The sequence below is a fragment of the Myripristis murdjan genome, chromosome 11, assembly GCF_902150065.1.
Source record: "Myripristis murdjan chromosome 11, fMyrMur1.1, whole genome shotgun sequence".
In the NCBI taxonomy this organism is placed as follows: Eukaryota; Metazoa; Chordata; class Actinopteri; order Holocentriformes; family Holocentridae; genus Myripristis; species Myripristis murdjan.
Genome location: NC_043990.1, coordinates 416715 through 443491, shown reverse-complemented (window position 1 = coordinate 443491; position 26777 = coordinate 416715). Strand labels below are relative to the sequence as shown.

The window sequence follows — 26777 nt, the reverse complement described above, 5'->3', positions numbered from 1 at the left end:
AAATATATTTGACCTATTGCTGAACTTCCCATAGAAAGTTTCCGTAATGCTTCCGGAAAATTATCAGAACTTTTCCGCCCCTTTACAACCTTAATGGCTACAGATTACAGCAACAACATCAACACCATGAAACCTTTTCTCTGATTTCTGAGATAATTATTTCATAATTCAGAAAAACATGGCAGAATTTGTTCGTCAGTGAATGTAATATGTTTCCATACAAAGTCTCACAGCCAGACGATGGAAGCTCTGACGGATGGATGAAAGATGGACTGTCATGGACTAGCATGGTTTACATGCAGACCATATTCCGATTCAGGTCAATATTCTGATTAAGTTAATATTCCGAATAAAGTGTTTATATGCGTTGCAGCAACTGGAAGATTCCGTTTACATGTTACTTGGCATATTCCCGTGTTTCAGCGTATTCCACCCTCTTATGTAATGCAACACAGAACCTGCGGGGGGCAGCAATACGCCTATAGGCGTCTGGTCTGCCGGAAAAACAGAAGAAGAAGAAGCTGTCGCTATTTCTGTGTTTTCTCCCATCGATATCCTCCATGATACTGAAGTCTTTGATCAGCTGAGGGCAGACTGCAGTCTCCTGACTCTTGCGGCTGTTTGCCATGTCATTCTTCCCGCTTGCAGTAACCATAGCAACAAAGACACCCCAGGATTCATTGTGAATCGAGCATGCGCAGATGTAACTGAATATTCTGGTGTATGGTATTTTCCGATTAAGGTGATTACATGGCACAGTATTCTGGTTAAAACAGGCACATGCAAGGGGTCTGATTCAGAATTTTCTCCAACCAGACTATGACCTTAATCGGGTTCCCTACGTGTTTACATAACTCATGCACAACTGGAATATTGAGGATATTCCGAATAATACAGGAATATGGTGTGCATGTAACTGCACTCATGGAATGTCTCTAGTTTATTGTCCTGTTGCTGATGAAGAGTCCAGCTCATCATCCTCACCTGCTGCTGCTCTCACCAACACACTGATGAGCCTTTCGATTAAAATTTCCCCCACAAACCCTGCAGCCGTACGGTCTCTCTCCTTTGTGCGTTCTCATGTGTCTGCTTAATGCGCCTGGTTGGGGAAAACCTTTGCTACTAACTGAACAGCTGTATGGTTTCTCTCCTGTGTGTGTTTTGATGTGTCTCTTCATGCTGTCCAAGTGGTTAAATGTTTTACCACAAACACTGCAGCTGTACGGTTTCTCTCCTGTGTGTGTTCTCATGTGTCTCTTCATGTTGGCCAACAAGTTAAATCTTTTACCACAAACACTGCAGCTGTACGGTTTCTCTCCAGTGTGTGTTCTCATGTGTCTGCTTAATGAGCTCGGTCGGGGAAAACTTTTGCTACAAACTGAACAGCTGTATGGTTTCTCTTCAGTGTGTGCTCTGATGTGTCTCTTTCCGTCCCTTTCACGAGAAAAACATTTGCCACAAACTGAGCAAATAAAATTCTTATATCCTGTATTGATTGTCGTGTGTATCTTCCTGTTATGCTGATTCTCCTCAGTATTAGATCTGTTCTCACTTACTAGGAGTTTGTTCAGTGAGTCTGAACCTGACTGAGGTTCTCTGGTCTCCTCCCAGTCATCCTCACTGTCTTCAGTCTCTGGTTCAGAGCAGTCTGATGTCTCCACATCAGCAGCTGCATCTAAGCTCCTGGCTGGTTCCTCTCCATCAGCTTCTGTCTCCATCTGCTCAGTGGAGCTGCTGGCTGGAGGCTCCGCCCCTCTGCTCTCCTCAGTTTGGCTCTGAAGAAGCTGTGAGGGCGGAGCTTCCTCTTCATCCTGTACTGTATCTTGAAGCTCCTCTGCCTCCTGATTGGTCCAGAGCTCCTCCTGTTCCTCCTCAATGGGCTCTGGCTCTGGCTCCTCCTGGTCCAGACTGAGGGTCTGCTCCTGCTGCTCAGGGGGAACCTCTTCTTTACACACCAGCAGCTGTTGAGGCATCACTGAAACACACACAGCAAGGAAAAGTGTGATTACACACTGACCTGAGCCTGTCACCATCCCTTCTTAATGTTAAAGAGGACCATGACGCTCTTTGTGCAGTGTGGCCGCAGCCAAAAACACAAACACCAAGTCATTTCTTCACAGAAGGTGGAAAATGTCTAATATGGAAAAAAAAAGGAAAAGCTTGTTCATTACTTCCACTGTTGCTGGCCTCTGATTCCCGTACTGCACAAACCTTTCTGTGGATGATGTGTGGAAACTAACTTGTTCCTACATCATCAGGAGGATTACTGCCAGGAGGAACTTCTGATTTTTCTTTTCTTTTCTTTTTAATGCTGGGGCAGATTCAGATTTGTGTATGTGTGTGTATCTCTGTGTGTGTCTATATACGCACACAATATAGACAGATAGATAATGTAACAGCCTGTTGGAGAAGGAGCTCCGCTGTCTGTCCAGTGTGTGGTGGAGAGGGTGGTCAGGGTTATCCATGATGGATGACAGTTTGTTCAGTGTCCTCCTCTCCACCACAGCCTCCACAGTGTCCAGTTTGCAGCCGATCACGGAGCCAGCCCTCCTGATCAGTTTATTGAGTCTGTTGGTGTCTCTGGCTCCGATGCTGCTCCCCCAACAAACCACGGCAAAGAAGATTACGCTGGCCACAACAGACTGATAGAAGATCTTGCTGCACACATTGAAGGATCTCAGCTTCCTCAGGAAGTAGAGTCTGCTCATCCCCTTCTTGTACACAGCTTCGGTGTTGGATTTCCAGTCCAGTCTGTTGTTGATGTTGACGCCCAGGTACTTGTAGTCCTCCACCTCCTCCACATCCTCTCCCAGAATACACAGTGACTGTGAAGCCGTCCTCTTCTTCCTGAAGTCTATCACCATCTCTCTGGTCTTGCTGACATTCAGCCTCAGGTGATTGTGTCCAGCCCACTCCACAAAGTTATCTACCACTGCTCTGTACTCCCCTTCCCTTCCCTCACTTATACACCCAACAACAGCCGAGTCATCAGAAAATTTCTGCAGGTGGCATGACTCGGAGTTGTACTGAAAGTCTGTGGTGTATAAGGTGAAAAGGAAAGGGGACAGTACAGTCCCCTGTGGAGCTCCTGTATCACTGACCACCGCGTCAGACAGAACACTGCCCAGACGGACAAACTGTGGCCTGCCTGTCAGGTAGTCAGTAATCCAGGAGACAATGGAGGTGTCGACACCCATCACCCGCAGCTTCTCACCCAGCAGCAACGGCTGGATGGTGTTAAAAGCACTGGAGAAATCAAAGAATGTGATTCTCACAGTGCTGCCACCACCATCCAGATGCATATGAGCTCGTTGCAGCAGGTAGATGACGGCAACTCCCAAGTGGGGCTGGTAAGCAAATGGCACTTTTCCACTAGCACCTACTCGGCCCGACTTGGCTCGACTCTCCTGGCTTTGTAAGGTTTTCCATTAGGCGGTAGTACCTGGTAGTACCTGGTACCAGGTACTAAACCAGGCAAAAAAAAGTTCTGCACCACTTTTCAGTCTATAATTTCTCCCCTTTATTTATACCCAATAGTGTTGTATCTTATACCGTTGTAAAGCCTGATTCATCCTCTTTCCAATGAGATACAACTTGTAAGGATCCTGCATTTCTGGAATGAGTGACACCGGTAATTGTGTGGGAAGCGACCAATTTTTTTTTGACAAAATCCCCTGCAATATTTTTTCAGTTGATCATTTCTCTCATTTAACAATACAGATTGGTGTTGTCTTTTATTCCGTTAGAAAACCTGATTAGTCCCCTTTTCAATGACAAATAAGTTGTAAGGATTGTCAATCGATTGGTATGACCAACATGGCTAAACATGTCCCCCCCCCCCCTTTTGAGGGGGGCAAAATCCCATTCAATGTGTTTGAATGTCGTTGTGTAATGTCGTTGAGGTCTGATGGAGTCGACTTCTTCGGGACAGGAACCAGGCAGGACGTCTCCCACAGCACCAGGACTCAGGGTCTGCCCAGTCTTTTGACTAACGGGTTTGACTTTATTCCAAAACAATTAACAACCAGCAACCAAGTCTCTCCTTATCAAGACACAGACACCAGGTGCATTTACCATAATAAGAATTATTATTATTATCATTATTATTAATTTCATGTCTAACACAGCCAGGGACCACAGTAGACATGGAGACTGAGCCCCCACCCCCTCCACCCCCGCCAAACACACATACATGCGCACACACATACTCACACTCTACAGTGCAATACGTGAATTGTAAATTTGTATTTGCATATTTAGCTTTTATTTATTTTTTCCCCCAAATTTTTATTGTGTGTTATTTATTTATGTGAAGCACCTTAACTCCAAGTCAACTTCCTTGTTTGTGAAAACTTGGCAATAAAGATCTTTCTGATTCTGATTCTGATTCTGAACTTTTCCTTTAGATCCAGGTCAAAAGAGCAGATTCCTCTGTTCTTCTCCCTGACAAGAAAACAAACTGAGCCCAACTGACCGGGCTGTTCTTTAGGGACACAGCGGGCATGCGCACTGGATCAAACAGCTCGGAAAACTGAACCCAAACTTTAAGAAACGTTTCTGAAAGAAAACAAATACCGCCTGAGCGGGACCGACCTCTGTGCAGCCTGACTTCCGGGTTGAGCACAGCGTCCAGCAGGCGGCGCTGTCGGCGGTTCTCCTCCTCGTACTCTGCTATCGTTCTTTCAAACAGCCCAAATATCTCCTCAGCAGCCGCAGCCAGTCGCTGCTGGACCAGCGACCTCAGCTCCCGCACGTCCCGCATCTCCTCTGACAGAGACTTTCCAAATCCACACTTTGTCCTTCAGAGCAGACACACGCTCCTCCTCCTCTCCTCCTCCTCCTTATCTCCTCCTCCTCCTCTTTACCAGTGCTCCTCCCTCTCTCCTCTCTCCTCACTGAAGCAGGGAGCGGCTCCGGGAATTCCGGCTCTTTTTAGAGAGCCGGCTCTTTCGGCTCCCAAGCGGCTCTTCATATTTTTTGTTGCTTAAATTAACTTATTACCAACAATAATGTAAAATTATGCGCAAAATGAGTTACTAATGTAAAAAAAAAAAAAAAAAAAAAAAAAAGTGTACCAAAAAAACTTTTAACTATTTACAATTGAACTTCAACTATTTTAAACTTTTAACTTTTTTCTACTAAACAAATAAAGTGAAACAACACAGAATCACTACGCAACACACAACTCTACACTCCGCCTTTGTGTTGTCAATAAAATTAAAATGGGTCCAGATTTTACTCCTTAACCTGCTGTCACTCTTTTTCTTAACCACACCTTTCCAGCGCGTTCGTGTCCCTCCCTCCTGTTCGCCTGTGCGTGTGTGCTGTGTGCTGTGTGTGTGTGTGTGTGTGTGTGTGTGTGTGTGTGTGCAACTGCTGCCCTCCGTCGGCCCGTCCTGCCCGATCGGCACTGCGCATGTGCAGCTGACGGTTGTCAATAGAGAAACGTTTCACTCGGTCGTGTCATCATCAACAAATAAAACAAATAAACAACAAATAAAAACAACAACAACAACAACAACAACGATATGCTCATGTCATCCGATAAATTAGGGCCAATGGAAGGAGCCGGGGGATGTTCCGTGAAAAAAAACCTCAGAATTTCCGAGATTAAAGTCATAAATGTTCGACAAATAATTAAATATATTAAATATTTTTCCTGTCATTTTCCTTCCTGTCCGAGGCTCCACCTGTGCTGCCCCCTGCTGGCCGTGTCTCAGGCCTGCAGCTGATCCCCTCAGCAGATTCTACAGGAACAAGGAGATCCTGCTGATCTGAGCCAGAATCAGCAGATTGTTTTCTTCTTAGTATATGTTTTTGTTTGTTTGTTTTGCATTGATTACTACTAATGTATTTCCTCCTTGTAGAGGTGCTGTGTTTTTGACCCTGATGACACATTTGTCATTTTCGAGCACCTTCTCACTCTTACATTTTTCATTCTAGCAAAATGCCGTAAATTTTTATTTTTGTTCGTCAGTCCGGTAAAGAAGTGAAGATGTTTGAGGAACTTTTGTTCTCCATGAACATCGCAGAAGATATCAGTCAAAGACTAAATGCTAAAATAACAAATGTACTGTACCAGGTCCAGGCTCCTGCGGGGTGATGTGGCTGATTCTGGAGAAGCTGCAGACGTCCAGCTCTAACAGGGATTTTCTAAGCGGTTCATGTCCTGGAGCCCGAGCTGAGGCCCCGGACCCCCACCGGAGGGACTCTGACACAGACACAAAGGGATTTTGATTTGTGTTGTTTATTAGACAGGGGTTGGTTTGTCTTGATTGTGGAAACAGATGGAGGAAAAAAATCCATATTAGCAACCAAAAAAAAAAAAAAAAATAAGAAAATAAGAAAAGCAAAAACAGATATGAAAATTAACAAAAGAGATTTCTGAATCAATTTAAAGCGAACTAGAAATTAGACGACCTGAGGAATCTGCTGGTTAGCCAGCCTGTCATGCTAGGTTGTAAATATCACTCCAAAGTTTGGCTAAATGTTGGCGAGGGGGGGAAAGCCCGCCTGCCTGTCTCCAGCAGGGTCCCTTGACCTCTGACCTCCACCTGTGTAAGGAATTTACCATTAAAATCATGTATTGCGTTAGCCTTTGTATGACCTCAGAGTTAAGCTGGTGGTATCTGCGATGGATCAGACCCTCTACCAGCTTATCTCATTTAGAAGTGATCTGGAATTTATGACTAGGCCTGTTTCTGGAAAGTTTTTATTGCTTTATTACCTGATTGACTATGTAACACATGCAAAGTATATGTAAAATCTGAAGACCTTAAAAGCTTCCTGTCACCTCTGTCACATGGACAATCTACCTCCAAGCTTTGGTGTGTGTGATTCTCCTGCTGTCACAGCATTAAAGGCCTGAAGACCATCTGACTGTTCATCTTTGCTGTAGAATTCCACGACAGCTGTGTGAATGTAAATGGGTTCTCTCCCCTTTGCAGACACGCCCACCTTCTGCTAATCCCATGCAGTTTGGGCCCCAAAGCCTGCAGTCCACATGTGTTCTTGTGGCCTGTTGTAAAATGGTGTGTGTGTGCAGACTGGGGCCTAAACAGTCTTGGAGCTGCATCAGTTGCTTTGACTGGAAAGCTGAGACTCTTGTGGATTCAATGAGCCACATTTGATTCCTGTGTGATGATGTTGGCCCCCATAGCAGCCATTTCACTGCAGGCAGAGACTTTTGTCCAACTGGACCAAGCTGGAGAAAATGACCTCTAGTGACCTCTAGGAGAATCACAGCCTCATCAGACCAGAGGAGGATTCAGAAAACAAACATCACAATAAATCGTAATATCGAGTCACAATACTTGTAGAATTGCAACACATCTTGAATCAGAACCCAGGTGCTGTGCTGGTCTGGAACCAGGAGATAAACACATGGACTCATCATTCATGTGGGCCAGAGGAGGGAATCTCTGCTCATTTTCTTATTTCTGTATTTATTGTTGAAATGTTTTGTAGGATTTGTGCACATATTCAGACTTCATGCATACTTTTGATACAGCTTTATACATAATGCACATCCTTTTTTTTTGTTAACAAAGTTGGAAGGCACATATTCTTATATTCATTTCGTTTCCATTTCTTGTGACTGAATTCTTCTCTTGAGAATTTGAGCAACTGCACGTGACCCATTTTCCCCTTGCAGATCAATAATGTTTGTATGATTCTGATGGATGGATGAATGACGTACACTCACAATGTGTCTCTAATTTATTGTCTCTAGTTTATTGTCCTGTTGATGAGGAGTCCATCTGTGCAGCTTCACCGACACACTGATGGATTCGGAGCTGGCCTCGCTGATTAAAACTTCTCCCACAAACGGTGCAGCTGTGTGGTTTCTCTCGCGTGTGAAGAGTCGTGTGTCTCTGCATACTGAAGCGAGAGAGGAACCTCCTCCCGCAGACGCTGCAGCTGAACGGCTTCTCCCCGGTGTGCGTCTTCATGTGGCTCACCAAGTTCTGCTGCTGGCTGAAACTTTTGCTGCAGACGGAGCAGCTGAACGGTCTCTCCCCGGTGTGGATCCTCACGTGCGTGTTCAGGTAACTTTTGAGACGGAAACCTCTGCCGCAGAACGAGCAACAGAAGCGCCTCTGTGCCTCGTGGAGCGCCTCGTGCTTCTGCATGCTGCACTTTTTGGAGAAGCCTTTCCCGCAGAGGGAGCAGCTGAACGGTTTCTCCTTGATACTGGATCTGCTGGTGCTGACGAGGAGCTTCTCCTGTGGTCGTCCGGTCTCCTTCCAGTCATCGCCGCTGTCTTCAGTCTCAGGCCCAGAGGACTGTGAGGGCGGAGCTTCCTCTTCATCATCCTCACTCTTCACAGGGAACGTGGTGAGATCTTGAAGCTGCTCTGCCTCCTGATTGGTCCACAGCTCCTCCTGTTCCTCTTTAATGGGCGGGGGCTCTGGCTCCTCCTGGTCCAGACTGGGGGGCTGCTCCTGCTGCTCAGGGGGAACCTCTTCTTTACACACCAGCAGCTGCTGAGGCATCACTGAAACACACACACACACACACACACACACACACACACACACACACACACACACATATATATATTAGCGAAAACTGACAGTAAGTTTACCTGAGCAGATCACAGCTATTGATATAGTAGAAAAACGTCAGAACATTTAACTGGGGGTAACTGTGTGGGCATGTGCATGAAAAAACAAAACAAAAAACAAGCAGGTGAGTGCAGTTGCCACGTATCACCACTAGATGGCGCCAAACCCCACTGAATGTTATAATACATGTGAGACGCCTCATAATCAGACACAGTCATTTCAGTGCGAACAGAACAACAACAATAATATGTGACAACAGGAGCTTCAGAGAGCCAGCTCCTTCACAATAAAAGACCAGACAGGCAGCAGCACATTCAGCAGTGATGGTGCAGAGCGGGTCATGTGACCGACTGAGTTCAAATCAGGTGACAGAGTCCTGCCCACAGGATGACGAGCTGACGTCATCAGTGCTAATAACATTAATATTAATATTGTCAGCATCATGTTCCTCCGGGAGCGGCTTGTTGAGGACATGTGACCAGACATTTGGAGCAGAGTGGGAGCTCTTGCTGTCTCTGTGCTCTCTGACCGCAGCTGCACTGAAACTGCAGAGAAACGGTGCAACTGGAGCGGGACGGGACCCACCTGCTGGGTGCAGCCTGACTTCCGGGTTGAGCACAGCGTCCAGCAGGCGGCGCTGTCGGCGGTTCTCCTCCTCGTACTCTGCTATCGTTCTTTCAAACAGCCCAAATATCTCCTCAGCAGCCGCAGCCAGTCGCTGCTGGACCAGCGACCTCAGCTCCCGCACGTCCCGCATCTCCTCTGACAGAGATTTTCCAAATCCACACTTTGTCCTTCAGAGCAGACACACGCTCCTCCTCCTCTCCTCCTCCTCCTCCTCCTCCTCCTCCTCTCCTCTCCTCTCCTCACCTCTCTCCTCCTCCTCCTCCTCCTCTCCTCTGCTCTGCTGACTCGCAGCAGCTCGGCGGAGCAGCGGGAGGAGAGTCTGAGCTCCAAACCTTCAGGAGAAACAGCGAAGGAAGCAAAGTCCGTCCAGGTGGATCATCAGTCCGTCCAGGTGGATCATCAGTCCGTCCAGGTGGATCATCAGTCCGTCCAGAGTCTCCTGGAGCTCCGCTGCAGGGGGAAGCTGCGCTGCGACCCGCACATTTTACTCTGCACACAAGAGAGCGCACGGCCCGGCCGCCATCTTGCCGCTTCTTCTTCTGTGGTGCTGTTTAACGGCGGGTTGGAAAACAGCGAAGGTTTCGCGTTACCGCCACCTGCCGGACAGATGAGGCAAACACACTAATGCCAGATATTAAGATGATGATGATGATTATTATTATGATTATGATTATTATGATTATTATTATTATTATTATTATTATTATTTCTCTTAGTAGTTGCAACAGTTGAAGTAGTACAGGAAGCAGTAGTAGTCGTATCAGTAGTAGTAGTAGTAGTAATACTAGTAGAATTAGTTACTAGTTAGTTGATCTGATGTGATTCGATCGAGTTGGAGGTAAAATCCTTCAGCAGAAACAGTGAAGACACAAAGTCCCTTTTCCGTCCTCAGGGCCTCCCAAAACCCTGCAGCACATTTTACATTCAGCATCAGTTTCCAGAAAAGCACCGAGCCGATCAGCCTCCTCAGTATTAGAGCTGTAACAGGGTGAAGCTGCACAGCTGCTCTGTGGCCTCAGACTCTCCTGGTGACGCGGTGATGCTGGAACAGCTGGACTGCAGATGTTCTGAACTTGTGTGTTTCTGCAGATGTTCAGCTCCTCTTCTTCACGTGTTGCTGTTGTTCTGACATTTCTCATCGTTAAGCACTTTGTGCTAATTGATGTGTCTGATAGATATAATTAATTGTCAGAATTATTGTTCATGTCACAAAATTAACCAATAAATATCCACAGTACTCCCTGGGAGCTCAGCGGGAGCCTCCTGGATAAATAATATGAGAAAAACTTAAATTATATTAATTTAATTTATTATGAATGAAATAAATACACAAACAAAAATAACAAGGGATTATTTAAAGTGACGTCACATCCATGTGTCACAGCGTGCCTCCCGTGATGTCACGCGGTGTGTGTCACGTTCTGTCCTGTGGGAAGAGAAAGGCGGGACGAACCAGACTCCGTTCAAAAATCTGGATGTTGTTTTGGCTGCGGACACAGCTGGAACAGGACTGAAGGCGCTGCAGGAGCCACGAGGGGGCGCTGTGCTGCTCGGCTATTTTCTCATCATTTCTTGCCAAGTTGCTCATTTGTTTTTTCCCTGTTTTGGAAAGAAATCAAGCCAAATTGCTCAGGTTTCAAAAGGTTAAATGCTTGTGAAAGGCATTTATACACAAGAAATCTGACGACCACCCAGAAATTAACTAAGAAAGCTAAGAAAAAGTGACGGAGAAAATTAAGGGAAAATGATCAAATAACTGCAGAAAATGTCCAGAAAACTATAGAATTATATAGTACGTTTAAGTTATGTTACAGGAAAAATATCTTCTTTTTGGCTTAATGTGAGGTAATTTTCTTATGTTTGCAGTAAAATGTTTGGATTCAAGGAATATCTGGAGACGCACATGAGGTTTCACACGGGGAGAAACCGCACCGCTGCTCTGTTTGCAGTAAAGATGACAGAGAGGGGCGCGCTGGTTAGGCACATCAAGGGCCACACTTGAGAGAAACCGTTTGGTTTTGCCATGTGTGGAAAAAGTTTTGGTGAGAAAGTAGATCTGAAAAGGCACACGAGGGTTCACACCGGAGAGAAACCACTCAGCGGCGCGATTTGCAATGAAAGTTTTAGCGAGAAAGAAGCAGATGAGAGTCCACACAGGAGCTGCCGCGGCGGTGGGAGACGGTGTTACTGTCCGTCCAATATTAGAAACATTAAAAACATTAAAAAGTATGTCGGTGAAGCTGCAGCGCTGGACTCCTCACCGGCGACACGACAATAAACCAGAGACACTCCCTGATCCGTCATTCAGAGGGAAACCCGGTAAAAACGATCTCGTGAGACGGCCACACGGTGTTCCGCCTCAGGCTGCACACAGGCGCCTCATGCAAACATATAAACAAAAGAAATCTAATGTCAGTTTAGCATCACTGATCTGACGTTTACATTTTTCATTTACATTATGATACATATACATTTCTTGTAATTGTTTTTTAGGGGTTCAAGCCCATAGAGCAGAGACTCACTTGTTTTGTGCTGTATTACTATAATTATTATTATTGCTGTTGGTGTTGTTATTATGTCTTCTTCAGAAATGATTTCGTGATTTCCCATGGGATGGTAAATGGTAGAGACATTAAATTTTGCCCCAGCGGTACAGAGAGAGGAACCGGCGCTGAGGAAAATCCTTCTGATGTGAGCAGCAACAAACAGCAGCTGGAAATGTAAATATTAGAGGAAGATTCTCAACTCTCTGACATTGTTCTCTCTCTCTCTCTCTCTCTCTCTCTCTCTCTCTCTCTCTCTGTGTGTGTGTGTGTGTGTGTGTGTGTGTGTGTGTGTGTGTGTGTGTGTGTGTTCTCCCCCTCAGCTGACTTTGTTCTGCTGTCCTGCTGTTCTTCTTCAGTGACAGACGGAGGGTGCGCGGCGTCCAGAGCACAGGCGAGTCTTTGGTGAATTTACATGGATTCAGATATAATTTACCACCTTCTAATTTCTCCAGAAACCCTCAGATCAGGAGTTTGGTGGCAGAACAGACTGGGAGGAGTTTTCCCAGAACAACTGGGCTTTCTGGAATATACTGGTCTGTTAATATGTGGTTGCTAAGGTGTAGCTCAGGTGTGCTGCTGGGATGGTTGTTCAGGTGTTGCTAGGTGGTTGCTAAGGTATTCAATATGGTTGCTCAGGTGTTGCTAGATGGTTGCCATGGTCTTCTGGGCGGTTGTTATGGTGTTTCTTGTTGGTTGCTATGGCGTTCCAAGTAGTTACTAAGGTTTTTCTAACTGTGATGTTCTGGTTGGCTGTTGACGTGGTTGCTACAGTGTTGCTAAGATATTCAAGCTGATTGTTCAGGTGTTGCTAGGTGGTTGCTAAGGTGTTCCTTGTTGGTTGCTATGGTGTTCTAGTTTGTTACTAAAGTGGATGTTAGAGTGTTGCTACCTGATTGCTAAGGTATTCACTGTGGTTGCTCAGGTGTTGCTAGGTAGTTGCTAAAATAGTCAAACTGGTTGCACAGGTGTTGCAAGGTGGTTGCTATGGAGTTCTGGGTGGTTGCTAAGGTGTTTCTAGTTTGTTGCTAAAGTGGTTGCTAGGGTGTTGCTAGGGATATCACGAGTGTTTAACATGTCAGGAGGAAAAGGAGACAATGCGCTGTTGACATTGTGCAGAATGTGTCACTTTAATTCTGTGTTTATTACTGAGGTTGTAGTTTGCAGAGGTCTGCTACTGGACTGCATTATACTGATTTTTTTGTCCTCCCTATTTATACACAATGAGGGGGACAGAATAGTGGAAACAGCTGTCAGTAAAACACTATGAGCTCAGTGACGGCCGGCATGACTCAGGTTGTGTTTCTTCACCTGAGCCGCCGGGGAAACACACATCAACAAACTTCAACACGAAACCTGACGTGTTTAGGGCGCGTGCCTTCGTTTGAAAGTCCAAAATTGAGAAAAAAAAAATGTGTTGTTGTTTTTTTGTTTGTTTGTTTTGTTTTGTTTTGTTTGTTTTTTTACGTAAATCTTTATTTCAAATCATGATCACACAAAGAAGACAACAGCATCGCTTACAGACAGAAGAAGCACTGAGACAAGATCCATAAAATCACATCAAAACATTGGGACAGCTTTTTGTTTTGTTCCATTTTCTTCATAAATATGAAGAATTTAGTTGTTGTTTTTTGGTAAATTTGCATTTGTGAATGTGGGATTTGGCAAGTAAAATGACATTAATATGGAAAAAAACATGATCATTTTTGTTACTATAAACACAGCAACCAAATATAATGTTAGGGGGAATTTCTGCAGTAAAAGGACCAAACTGTTTTGTTTGTTTGTTTTTCCAGTCGATATGGAAAACAAAATGGCGCCAATAAATAAAATGTTGCTGTGGCAGCAGAAACCATGCTGTCCTGAAACAGAGCTCTCAGGTCACGCCTCGATTATAAGAAAAACAAACTTTAGCTGATGCAGATTACTCAGCGGTCATTGTTCAGAGGTCAAAGGTCAGAGGTCAGAGCCCCTCACCCCCCACCTTGCTGGACCGGAAGACGCGCTGCACTCCAAAATTCATGAGTTATTTTTTTCAGTTATTATTGTTGTTGTTGTTGTTATGAATTTAAGTTTTGTAACAGCTGTATAATTCAGCCTCCTTTCTTCCAGCTGACTCAGCAAACAGCTGGCCGGGTGACGAGCAGCTGTTGCCTAGCAACAACAACACAAACAGGCAGCAGGTTCAGGCCCGACACACACACACACACACACACACACACACACACACACACACACACACTCCGAGCAGCGCGGCCGTGTCCAACATGTCCACCATCGAGCTGCTGCGGGCCTTCGTCAACCAGCGGCTGACCCTGGCCGTGGAGGAGATCATCGGCATGTTCGAGCGGACTCTGACCGACTACGAGGAGGAGATCGACCGGCAGCGCAAACTGCTGGGCGCCGCGGCGAAGCCCGAGATCCGCCCGCTGGAGACGGAGGGTCGGTACACACTCTCCCTACATTTTACTGCTTTCCCCTCCTGTCGCAGCTCCGCAGGCTCTTCACCTCCCCTCTCTTCACCTCCCCTCACCTCACTTCATTTCATTTCATTTTATTTCATTTTATTTTCTATCAGAGCGGCAGGGGCTCGCGCTCATTAGCATGACGGCTAACCGTTAGCTTAGCCTGCCAGCAGGCCGACACGGAAGCAGCGGCTCAGAGCGACCTGCCGCCCCGCCAGCAGAGCTGAGCCGCCCGGCGGGTGTCTCCGGGCCGGGCCGGGCCGGGCCGGGCCGGGCCGGGCCAGCGGCGGGGTGTTTTATCAGCCCGGGCGGAGGCTCTGAGTTTTCGCAGTGTCTCTGCAAAGTGAAGCCGTTTGTGCCACCGGACAGAAACGCCTCCAAAATGGCGACTGAACATTTCTTTACGGTCGGTTCCTCAGAGCAGACAAAATACACCGGAAACATGAAGCCCCCGAGCCGCGGCCCGGGCAAGCTCCGTGTTCTTCACTCTGTTCTCCGCCTCGTCTCGTGTGTGTGTGTGTGTGTGTGTGTGTGTGTGTGTGTGTGTGTGTGTGTGTGTGTGTGTGTGTGTGTGTGTGTGGACAGAAACCCAGCATTAAAATCCTGTAAAAGAATTTAAACCCAACAAATCTGATCCAGCGTCACTGATCTGCCGTTTATCTCAATTTATTAATAATCAACTTTACATTTTATTTTGTTTTGCTAATTATCAAGTATTTTTCTCTTTTCTTTACTTCTTGCTTTAATGTTTTTACGTGGTTTTTTTTGTTTGTTTGTTTGTTTTTTTGTTTTTTTTTTTGTTTTTTGTAACTTGCTTATCGCATTGTCTAGTGCTCCGGGCAGAGATCAGGTGATCAGGCAGCAAACCTGCAGAACATGTGTGAAAAAAGAAAACATCAAAGTTTAGCATTTTAAAAAAAACAGAAAAGATATTCTGTTTAAACATTTGAGTTGAACTGAAATAGAAAAAAACTAGACTTTAGAAAAAAGTGATGTGTTGTTGGAAAACTAAACTGCAGTGCAGTCAGTGTGTGTGTGTGTGTGTGTGTGTGTGTGTGTGTGTGAGAGAGACTGGGAGTCTCTGCCTTCACAAAGTGAAGAGCTAATCTGACAAACAGCAGCCAGATTAGAATAAAACCACTGACTCCCACTGACACTGACAGCAACAACAACTGAACTGGGACCAGAGAACCCAGTCTGGAGACTGAAATAAAAAATGAAAACTGATGAAAAATTCCAGCTATAATCCCTCAGACGCCAACCCGGCACATCAAAGTTCGTGTGAAAATCATGTTTTTTCCTTTTTACTGAATATGAAGGAGAAAAAAAAGGAAACGATGTTGATCATTTCTTTAGAGACGATAAAAACTGAACGACAACAAATTAAAACAAGTCAGGATGACAGAAAATCCAACATGGCGGAGCCTCCAGGTTCTCGAGGCAGATTTGTGGAGTGAGGACTCATGTCGGTGCCAGGGTCAAGTCAGTCAGACTCACAGTGAAGGACGCAGGACTTTTTAACATTTAAAATTTTGGCCTTTAATTATAGCGCCCCCATCAGGCAGAGTGGGGTCATATTTCTTGGAAAGCATTTGCACAAAACTTCCAACCAAACATTTACCCTCTGACGGGAATTTATGAAAACATTTCAGAAGAAAAGAAACTAAAATAAACCAACACAGACAGACAGGCAGGCAGACAGAGAGACAGGCAGACAGAGAGACAGACAGGCAGGCAGACAGAGAGACAGGCGGGCAGAGACAGACAGGCAGGCAGACAGAGAGACAGACAGACAGAGACAGACAGGCAGGCAGACAGACAGACAGGCAGGCAGACAGAGAGACAGGCAGGCAGACAGAGAGACAGGCAGACAGACAGAGAGACAGGCAGGCAGACAGAGACAGGCAGACAGACAGAGAGACAGGCAGACAGACAGGCAGGCAGAGAGACAGGCAGACAGACAGACAGGCAGGCAGAGAGAGAGACAGGCAGACAGAGACAGACAGGCAGGCAGACAGAGAGACAGGCAGGCAGACAGAGAGACAGGCAGACAGACAGACAGGCAGGCAGAGAGACAGGCAGACAGACAGGCAGGCAGACAGACAGACAGGCAGAGAGACAGGCAGGCAGAGAGACAGGCAGGAGCAGTGGGAAGTTGTGGAGTTTCTGTCACTGTGAGTCTGTTTGCACTCAGTAAATGATTCAGGCTGGTTGCTAGGCAACTGGAGCTGCTTTGGTTAGCAGTCAGGCAACTTTGGTTGCTAGGCAACTGGAGCTGCTTTGCTTGGCCTGGTAGCTAGGTAACTGGAGCTCTTTGGGCTGGTTGCTAGGCAACAGGTCTCTGAACTAACGGCCAATAAAAGTGAGTCTCATCGTGCTGCTGTTTCAGAAAGACACACACACACACACACACACACACACTCGTCTCTCTTCCCTGTTTATTTGTCCTCTGAGCGGAGCGAGCAGTCTGCAGGTTCAGTGAAGTGACTCAAAGCCAATCAGATTTTAAATATTTTTAATCTGAAAGCATTTGAGGAAACGAGTCAGACAGGCACAAAAATGCCAAAAGTGTTTGGTAAAGAGTCACCAGACACTATGAGCTGAGCGCCACCTGCTGGCTCACCTGGACAGTGACGATGATGGTGATGGTGATGATGATGATGATGATGATGACTCTACCTGTAGACACGATTCCTGAAACATGACATTCTCCCTGATATGCAACATTTAATACGCTGACTTTTGCATGTTTTCTTTAAAAAATGTCCGTGTGTTTTTTTCAGCCTATCAGCCTTTACCTCCGGACGTCCATGAGCTGATCTTCATCGGCGAGGAAGAGGCCGCCAGCGAGCAGCAGCAGCAGCAGCAGCCGGAGCAGCAGCAGCAGCCGGAGCCCCTGCGCATCAAACAGGAAGCGGAGGAACTCTTCACCGAGGACGACGCAGAGCAGCTTCCGGGGCTGGAGGAGGCCGAGGTCAACAAGTTCACGTTCGGCCCCGTCAGAGTGAAGAGAGAGGAAGAGGAAGAGGAAGAGGAAGAGGAAGCTCAGCCCTCACCGCTTCATCACAGCCAAGCCGAGAGCAGAGAGAGCAGCAGCTCCACCGAACAGATCAAGACAGAGCCCGACATGAACCACTGTGGATTACCAGAACCCCTCGACTTGGATCTGACCAGTTTTATCAAAGCGAGTAACGACGGCCAGTTCATCTTCTCGCACTGTTTCAACAGCGAGGACCTGGACGAGCCGCCGGGCGAGACCACAGACCCCCAGGCCGGGTCAGACTCAGCGAAAAGCAGCAAGAGCCGCGCACACAGGAGAGGCCGTCGCGGGGAGAAACGTGCACGCTGCTCCATTTGTGGCAAAACCTTCCGCCACAACGGAATCCTGCAGAAACACATGACCAGCCACACGGGCGAGAAGCCGTTTCCCTGCACCGTGTGCGGCAAAAGGTTCAGGCAGAAAGGAAGCCTGCAGACCCACATGAGGCAGCACACCGGGGAGAGGCCCTTCGGCTGCTTCATCTGCGGCAAGAGGTTCAGCCAGAGCGGCACGTTGGCGTCCCACATGAGGATCCACACGGGGGAGAAACCCTTCAGCTGCTCCGTGTGCAACAACAGCTACAGCGAGAGGGGGGCGCTGGTCAGGCACACGAGGGTCCACACCGGGGAGAAGCCCTTCACCTGCACGGCCTGCGGCAAAAAATTCAGTGAAAAGGGAAATCTGAATAAACACATGAGGATCCACACGGGAGAGAAACCGTTCAGCTGCAGCGTGTGTGGGAGGAAGTTCAGCCTGCTGTCGCACGTCAAAAGCCACAAGTGTGCCGGTCCGAGCAGCAGCAAGTGAACTGCAGAGACGCTGGGAGGCCCGGGCCCCTCCCCCCGGCAGGGCGCTCACAACCCCCCTCTCACTTTGACCAATACCAAACAACCGGCCGGTGGGACTGAGCACGCCGCGCCGTGTCGCCTTTAAAGTCCTGCGTCTGCACACGTCTGGGACTGACATCAGCCGCCAAGCCGCCGCTCGTCAGGAAACGTGTTTCCACGCTGATCCCAGCAGGCGCTCTCCCTAAAGCCCCGGAGCACGGCTGTGAGGAAGCCGCTTTGCTGGAGTTCAGATTCAGATTCACTTTATTGTCATTCTTATGCAGGTACAGGGGTTATAATCCAGTACTGGTTTATAATCCAGCGAGGTGGGCTGCGACAGGGCCGCTGCGTCGAGGTTCGTGAGGCGGCCATGTTGGACGCTGTCACTGTTTTTAAATTTGCTTTGTAATTTTTCTGTCTGTGTTCAGAAATAAAGATGAAATGCCTGAAACTAACAAGAGTCACATGTGTAACTCGCTGTGAGGCAAGGCAAGGGTTTTTTTTTTTTTTTTTTTGATGGCACCTTTCAAAACCACATGAGATTTAAAAGACACAATTCAACAGAAACAAAGACAGAATTAGAACCTGAGCGACGTCAGACGTGTGACATGAAGCCCAAACAGGAAGTGAAGAGGATATGAAGCTGCAGTCAAACAAAACAAACAACAAAGAACTTTATTTAAAAAAACTGACATATGTAAATACAAACATAAATCAAAATTCACTTTGTTTCAACAAAACAAAGCACCAGTCAGAGAAACACTCACACGAAGGAAATTAAACCACAAAAGCAAAGCGGCTGAAACCAAACCAGGACGAAAGTAAAGCAAATGATTTAAGGGCTAACCCTAACCCCTTCAATAATAATAATAAAAAAAAACGCTCTGTATTTACCGCATGTCACACACACCTGGAACAGTAACATTACTGAAAGAGAAAAACCAGCACAGAAAAAGGTTTTCTTAAAAATACAAGGAAACAATCGGAAAATTAGCAAAATCCAGGTAAGAAATTACAAGAAATTAATTATAAAATTGTCACAAAAAGGAGAGAAAATGACCAGATAATTACGAAAAAAAAAAAAAAACTCAAAAATTCTCAAAACTTTCAAAAATTATCTTAAAACTGTATTCATGATTAATGGAATTATATTGTGAAATTACTAATTACCATAAAGTATGCCAAAAAGATTTCCATGAAATCCCCCCCGCCCCCCAATTTTTTTTTCTTAATTAAAAAGGGAAAGGTTTATTTTTACTGTAATTTAATTCACGGGGAAATTGTTAGAATGCAGAAAATATGTGTTTCCATGTAGCTTCACAAAAAAGACTTTCAGTGTTTTACCGACAGATCAGCCGCCCTCCCTCTGACACCGTGTGTGTGTGTGTGTGTGTGTGTGTGTGTGTGTGTGAAGCGCTCATGTGGATTAATGCGCATCGAGCAAATAAAACTTAATCAGAGCGGAAGTGAAGGAAATGTGAAAAAACTCGTGCGCTGCCTGAGAATGAAGCTCACTCTGGCGGGTATGAGGCTTTTTATTTTGAAAGGAGAAAACCCAGAGCAGGAAGTGTTGTTGTTCTGCTTCCGGAACAGGCCGGAGCTCGCAGCCCGGCAGGTCAAACTGTGTTTTCTGGGCGCGCACGTGTGTGTGTGTGTATGTGCGTGCGTGCGTGCGTGAAGATGTCTGCGGTGCGGAGGCTGCGGTGCGTGCTGGAGCAGCGGCTGCGCGCGGCTGTCGCAGAGATCTTTGGGCTGTTTGAAACAACAATAACAGAGTACGAAGAAGAGATTGAGCGCCAACGCAGACTGCTGGAAGATGTTGTTCAGCCGGAGATCCGGATCCACAAAGCGGGTTGGTAGCAGGTTTTTGTCCGTTGTGCCGCCTCCGCTGCTCTCATTAAAGTCCCAGCTCAGCGCCTCCACATGATCCGAGCAGCTGCTGCCTTTAAAGCCGCGGACTGAACAGCAGGGACCCGGTCCGCCTGCTGCTGCTGCTCGCTAGCTAGCGGCTAACAGTTAGCTTCCCAAACATGTCCTCCTCAGTCACTTTGCTGATGGAGAACATTCAACGTTGTTCAGCCGCTCCCTGCTGTTCTCCCTGCTGTTTGTCTCTGTCCCGGGACAGCTGCTGAGGACGGGACGGCTGTGTTCGTCCCGCCGTTCTGTCCTGTGGGAAGAGAACGGCGGGACGAACCAGACTCCGCTCAAAAATCTGACACTTGGATGTTGTTTTGGCTGCGGACGCGTTTCCACAGCAGCTGGAACAGGACTGAAGGCGCTGCAGGAGCCACGAGGGGGCGCTGTGCAGCTCGGCTGGAGCCACGAGGGGGCGCTGTGCAGTTCGGCTGGAGCCACGAGGGGGCGCTGTGCAGCTCGGCTGGAGCCACGAGGGGGCGCTGTGCAGCTCGGCTGGAGCCACGAGGGGGCGCTGTGCAGCTCGGCTGGAGCCACGAGGGGGCGCTGTGCAGCTCGGCTGGAGCCACGAGGGGGCGCTGTGCAGCTCGGCTGGAGCCACACACTCCGAGCAGCGCTCATGGGTCATTCCACGTCATTTCACCAAGTGGCCCACGCACTTGGGTCTCAAAAAAATCTGAAAAATTCCCCAGTTGTTCCTTATTTATCCAACAGGCTCACTGTAAATTTTTAGTTTGCTCGGATGGATCCTTTTTGAGATGCGGACAGTTTAGTGAGGGGAGTATGTGTCGACTTTGGTGCGTCCTTATTTTTCCTCCATTTTCAGGTGTCAGTATCTCAGGAACTACACCACATAGGAAACTGAAATTTGGTACGATAACACACCTCCACCTGCTCTCTCAGAATATACAAACACATCTGTCATACATCATAACTGGCAGGCATGCCAGCCCCTCAAAAATGGAAACAAAATTACACAGGTTTTGTGGTGGACCATGTTTGGGCCTTCAGAAAACAACTTTGTATTTGCCCCAGCTTCTTGATTTTCTCAGAGCTTTGAGATCCACACATGGACTGTTCAAAGCATTAATGCTTAGTCAGATATATGCATCGCTTTCTGGACGGCAGCTCCTCCAAATCCAAAAAAAAGTTTTCACATCACATTTTCATTGGCCCATAACTGCATGTGGGAATGTCTTAAAAAATCTGATTTCTGTTTTAATTTAAAGTTCAAAGCTTGCTCTTTCTTGGGATATAAACATCCATTATCCCAAACATGGGATAACAAAAACCACGCGTGAATATTGAAGTTCCTCAATATTAGACCATTGTAGCCTGCGTTTGTGTCTTATATTCATTTATTGTTTGTTATTTGTTCATTATTAACCTAAAATACATACATACAATTTTCTTCCCTTTGTCTGTAGAAAGGCTCTCACTGTTTGTGTGATGCTGTGAAGGGTCAGGATGTTTCCAGGGGGAAGAGTCTCACGGTGTCTGGTTTTCTTCTCTGTCCTCCTGATGTCACAGACATCAAGCAGCTGCTGGTGAGCCAAGAAGAAGAAGAAGAAGAAGAAGAAGTGGTGGACCAGGAGGAGCCAGAGCCCCCCCACATCAAAGAGGAGCAGGAGGAGCTCTGGACCAATCAGGAGACAGAGCAGCTTCACGATCTCACCACGTTCCCTGTGAAGAGCGAGGATGATGAGGAGGAGCAGCTCCTCTCCCCTGAACAAAGCTCCTCTGCTGCCAACAAACGGAGGAGATCGACTTCCTGTCGTTCTGCCAAACGAGTCCAAACGCTGCGAGCGTCACTCGGCCGGCGGATCAGCGCCGCCGTGGAAGAGATCGTCGGGCTGTTTGGAAGAACGCTGGCGGAGAACGCAGAACACGTTCCACGCTCACACGGGAACGAGCAGCTGGAGCTTCTGGAGGCTCTTCAGCCTGACGCAGGTCAGCGTTCAAATCCAACAGCATCTCCTCGTTGTTAATGAAGTGTTTCCTAACAGCAGCACCAGGACAGGCCCATGATACTGAAGTCACAACACGATAATATTAAGATTTGAAAAATGATGCAATATGCTGAGTGTTGTGTTGTATCATCTTCTTTCAAACTGTGCCAGCAGCTGACTGATCCAGTCAGACCAGGTTTTCCCGTCCCTTCAGTCTGGCTGAGCGGCTCTGGCAGAGGAACCTGTAGGGGGCGTTGCAGCGTCTTGGTTTTCGTGTATCGATGCAACATTCACACACTAAGTTTTGCGATAACCAGCTGGATCAGTTTTTTTGTTTGTTTGATTTTTGTTGTTTTTTTCTCCACCCTTAAGAGTTAGTGGCCTGTTGACTACAATTTCCTGTCATTTTGACCGTCAGCCTCACCCAGACCCCTAACTCCACCCCTGACACTAACGTGTTCACAGGCTGAGTCTGGAGCAGCCGCCTCGTGTCCCAGCACAGGGTTGGTTCTGAGGAGGCCCTCAGCGCAGCAGCACTCGCCTGCTCACTTTCATTCATTCAGTTTCCAGGAAGGTTCAGTCCTCTGTTCACCTGAACGCCAGCCAGAGCCACACAGTCAAGGCGTGGCTGGGACTACGCCTGTCGCTATATGCCATAAGTCAGTTAATTGCACGGTAAATTTAAATGAAGTTGGAAACTTTTCTGACTGCGATTATTCGCCACATTCATGCGTGTCTGTTTTCCTCGTCTCTGCCAAAGAGACCAGAGGACAAGAGACACTGCCGAGCCTCGTCTGTCAGCCAGGTGTCAGGTGAGCTGCTTCATCAGATGAATGAACGGAGGGAACGCTCCTGTCATCCAGCGTCTTTGTCTCTGTGGGGGGGCGGGGCCATGGGCTACACACGCACGCACGCGCACGCATGCACGCACGTTGTTTTGGTTGTGTGTAGTTTTTGAATGTTTTTTTCTTAATAGAGAAAAAGTCTATTTTTTATATTGTTTTTGTTTTTTATTCAAGTGCATTTTTGATAAGAGACAGAGTCATTTTCAACATTTTTGATTGTGTTTTTTTTTTTTTTTTTTTTTTTTTATTACAGTGCATTTTTTGTTATCAGTGCCAGTTGGTCAATTTTTTTGTATTCATAAGGTCTTTATTTATTTATTTTGGATATTTAATTTTTCTTGTTTACATTTTTAAATATTCTTGTTGAATACATGTTTATTTCTCTTCAAAAGGGTGTAGTTTGTTCATTATGCCTTTATTATCATAATATAAGTTTAAAGAATGGTCTGAAAATATCAAAATTACAACAACAATAAAAATGGTCTTAAAAGTCCAATATTACGCAATATTATCGCATATTGCAATAATTCCTAACGCAATTAATCGCACAGCAATATTTGTTATCGTGACAGGCCTAGCTGGGACAGATGGCGGTGCTCAGCCAGTGGATAATTAAACTGGGCAACCATTAAAACCATGAGTGGCCAAAGAGAATGTTCCGGTGTAATGGACTTTAGGGCGTGTGAAGGGCTGCTCACTGACGCCCAGTGTCGCTCATCTGAGGCATCGAGAGTTTTCATGAAGTCATGTCGGGCTCATTTTGACAGTTTTTTTTTTATACAAATAATATTATTCACCATAAAGCATTTAAAAGTAATTATTTTGATGAGAATTTGCCAATTATTTCTTATGAATACATGTTGCCAATATGAAAATAAATAATATGTTTAATGATGAGTAGGCTTTGTAGTAATGATGTAACTGATGTTGTAATACAACCCAAAGCGCTCTGAGCTTCTCCCTCACTTTTCTCCTGTTGTTTCTGTCTGTGTTTCAGTTTCACCTCCAGACGTCCAGCAGCTGCTGGGGAGGAGAGAAGAGGTTCTCCCTGAGCAGCAGGAGGAGCCAGAGCCCCCGCCCATTAAAGAGGAACAGGAGGAGCCGTGGACCAATCAGGAGGCAGAGCAGCTTCAGGATCTCACCACGTTCCCTGTGAAGAGTGAGGATGATGAGGAGGAAGCTCCGCCCTCACAGCTTCATGAGAGCAGCTCCACTGAACAGATGGAGACAGAGGCTGACGGAGAGGAAGCAGCTGCTGACCTTCAGCCCGTCAGCGAAGGCCAGCTCCTCTCCTCACACTCCTCTGAGACGGAGGACAGCGAGGACGAGCGGGGGGAGCGCAGACAGCCTCGGTCAGGCTCAGACTCACTGAACAAACCTGAAGGCAACAACAGATCTAACACTGAGGAGAAACCGTTTAGCTGCTCTGTCTGTGGTAAAAGTATCAGTCATAAAAGGGACTTGAAAAAACACATGAGAATCCACACAGGAGAGAAACCGTTCAGCTGCTCCGTCTGCAGTAAAACATTCAGACAGACCGGACACGTGCACAAACACATGCAGGTTCACGTGAACGACAAGCCGTTCAGCTGCTCCGTCTGTGGACAGATCTTCAGTCAGAGCAGAGCGGTGGTCACGCACATGAGACTCCACACAGGAGAGAAACCGTTCAGCTGCTCCGTCTGTGGAAAAAGCTTTAAGAACAAAGGAGACTTCAACAGACACACCAAAGTCCACACGGACGAGAAACCGTTCAGCTGCTCCGTCTGCGGCACGAGTTATAAGCACAAAGGAGACCTGAACAGACACATGCAGGTGCACACGGGCCAGAAGCCCTTCAGCTGCTCGTTCTGCGGCAAAACGTTTGTCTTCAAGAGCAACATGAAGGTCCACATGAGGATCCACAAGGGAGAGAAACCGTTCAGCTGCTCCGTCTGCAGCAAACGCTTCAGCCAGACCGGACACGTTCAGAAACACATGCAGATCCACCAGAACGACAAAACCACTTCTGCTGCCAAGACCACCGACTCGTAGCTGCTCGGTCTGCGGAGAGGAGCTTGGAAAAGACACAAAAGTTCAGGCGGGAGAAGCTTCAGGTGTTGTGTGTGTGTGTGTGTGTGTGTGTGTGTGTGTGTGTGTGTGTGTGTGTGTGTGTGTGGGACCAGGTTCACCAGGCACACACTCATCAGAAACCCTGAGCGTGTTGGTGGAGCTGCAGAGCTGCAGGTTGAGCTGATAGTTGTTACTCAGTTTGACAGGCTTTTAAAACCCCACCTGGACAGACTGGCTTTTGTATAATCTTTTATACTGTGTATTCAAACATTTTAATGTTCCTTTTTATATTTTGTTCCATCTCTCTGTGTGATAACTTGTTGGAATAACTGCTTGTGTTGCATTTTCTGGGCATGATGCTGTTTCAAAAGAATGTTTTTGCTGACTTTGCACCTCTACTGTATGGTGTCGTGTTTTGTGAATCACCTAGGAACTCTGGTTTTGAAAGGCGCTATAAAAATATAGTTCACTATTATCATCTTTATTGTAATAATGCTTTACAAACATACACATAATGTACATTTACTTTTTCAGAGTCTTCAGCTTCTGACTTGTCCTCATCAGTTTTGTCCAGCACACAGCTGCTCTGAAACGCTCTGTATTTCTGCTCCATCCCTTTATTATTATTATTTCTGTCAGTTCTAGCTGTCTCAGGGTCACAGCAGTGTGCCCTCTGCTTTCTACACCACAGCCAGTGGAGTTCCCTCACACAAGTTCAGAACATCTGCAGTCCAGCTGTTCCAGCATCACCGCGTCACCAGGAGAGTCTGAGGCCACAGAGCAGCTGTGCAGCTTCACCCTGTTACAGGGAGGCCCTGAGGACGGAAAAGGGACTTTGTGTCTTCACTGTTTCTGCTGAAGGATTTTACCTCCAACTCGATCGAATCACATCAGATCAACTAACTAGTAACTAATTCTACTAGTATTAGTACTAATGCTGCTGATACAACTACCTATGCTTCCAGTACTTGTTCAACTGCTGCGACTACTAAGAGTAATAATAATAACTAGACTTTATAAAGTTTCTGAAGAAACTTTGATGTGTTTGCCTTGCGACCGCCTGGACATGTGCTAAACCTCCAGCCCTATGCTGTTTGTGGGCTGTGTAGTGTTGTTGCTCTTGTCCAGGCGGGGAGTTGAACCCTGGTCTCCTGCATGGCAGGCAGAGACATTAGGGAGTTTAAGCAACGGCAGATTGTGCAGCGGCTACGGTAAACGGAAATGGATCTGCGCTCTGCTGATGGAGACTTCAGCCGTCGTGCTGGCGTTGTCTGCCGTAGCAGCCTGATCTACAACGGCGAAAGGATCATTCTCACGTAGTCGCTACAACGCGTGATATAGGCGTGTCAGTTAAATAGTTTTCCTCGTATTTCTGAAATTAAATGTGTTCTTGCACTGCATGCAGGTCACGCACTGAACTATCCCTTCACAGTCCGATCAGATGTGTGCTTAATTGTCAATAATTAATTATTATTAGTAATATTATTATTAATTAAATCTTTAAATTATTGTCCGAAATGCACACATCTTTTCGTTTTGCTCTCTACCTGCACTTGGCATAATCACAATACATTTGAATAGCAAAAAAACTTGAAAGCACACACTATGAATGTAACACTTTTAATGAATAAAACTGCACAGCGTTGACGCTGAGGAAAACGCTGCCGCAGCAGTTTGCTTAATGACTACTGTGGATTTGACAGCTATGGCAAGACCGTCACGAGAGATCCATTTCCGGTTGCAGTAGCCGCCGCACAATCGGCCTTTGCTTAAACTCCCTACTATCCACTGTGCCACTGGGGCTTGTGTGGGCGGAGCCACTGGGGCTTGTGTGGGCGGAGCCAGAAATGAGGCTCTAAGAAGCACACAGCATGAGTGACAGTGGTGCTTCTGTGAAAAATCACCTAAAAGTAGTGGTCAAACAAATGCTTTTTTCTCAATAATAGTA

At 46.6% G+C, this 26777-nt stretch overlaps 4 protein-coding genes across 5 annotated transcripts; 2 read left to right on the top strand and 2 right to left on the bottom strand.

Moving 5' to 3' along the window:
• Positions 1–754: 754 nt before the first annotated feature.
• On the bottom strand, positions 755–4836 carry LOC115367841 (histone-lysine N-methyltransferase PRDM9-like). The gene is made up of 2 exons (XM_030063788.1): positions 4475–4836; positions 755–1841 (listed from the first exon to the last, which is right to left on the bottom strand). Exons 1-2 carry the CDS (start codon positions 4760–4762, stop codon positions 981–983), a joined length of 1149 nt encoding a protein of 382 aa, XP_029919648.1. The 5' UTR covers positions 4763–4836; the 3' UTR covers positions 755–980.
• A 2705-nt stretch (positions 4837–7541) lies between these two features.
• Positions 7542–8435, bottom strand: LOC115367840 (gastrula zinc finger protein XlCGF49.1-like; the record flags this gene model as incomplete). The annotated part of the gene is made up of 1 exon (XM_030063787.1): positions 7542–8435. A coding segment is annotated over one exon (702 nt), but the record flags the coding sequence as incomplete, so codon positions are not given.
• Positions 8436–8536: 101 nt separating this feature from the next.
• Positions 8537–18523, top strand: LOC115368267 (zinc finger protein 771-like). Of its 2 annotated transcripts, XM_030064323.1 has the most exons (3): positions 8537–8552; positions 13934–14179; positions 16986–18523. In XM_030064323.1, the coding sequence occupies exons 2-3, from the start codon at positions 14005–14007 to the stop codon at positions 18047–18049; spliced, it is 1239 nt and encodes a 412-aa protein (XP_029920183.1). In that variant the 5' UTR covers positions 8537–8552; positions 13934–14004; the 3' UTR covers positions 18050–18523. The 2 variants fall into 2 exon arrangements, with proteins under 2 accessions (XP_029920183.1, XP_029920182.1); XM_030064322.1 differs by lacking the exon at positions 8537–8552 and having other exon boundaries at positions 13762–14179.
• A 1130-nt stretch (positions 18524–19653) lies between these two features.
• LOC115368265 (oocyte zinc finger protein XlCOF8.4-like) lies at positions 19654–25309 on the top strand. Its single transcript, XM_030064318.1, has 3 exons — positions 19654–19921; positions 21514–21933; positions 23775–25309. Exons 1-3 carry the CDS (start codon positions 19726–19728, stop codon positions 24809–24811), a joined length of 1653 nt encoding a protein of 550 aa, XP_029920178.1. The 5' UTR covers positions 19654–19725; the 3' UTR covers positions 24812–25309.
• Positions 25310–26777: the final 1468 nt, after the last annotated feature.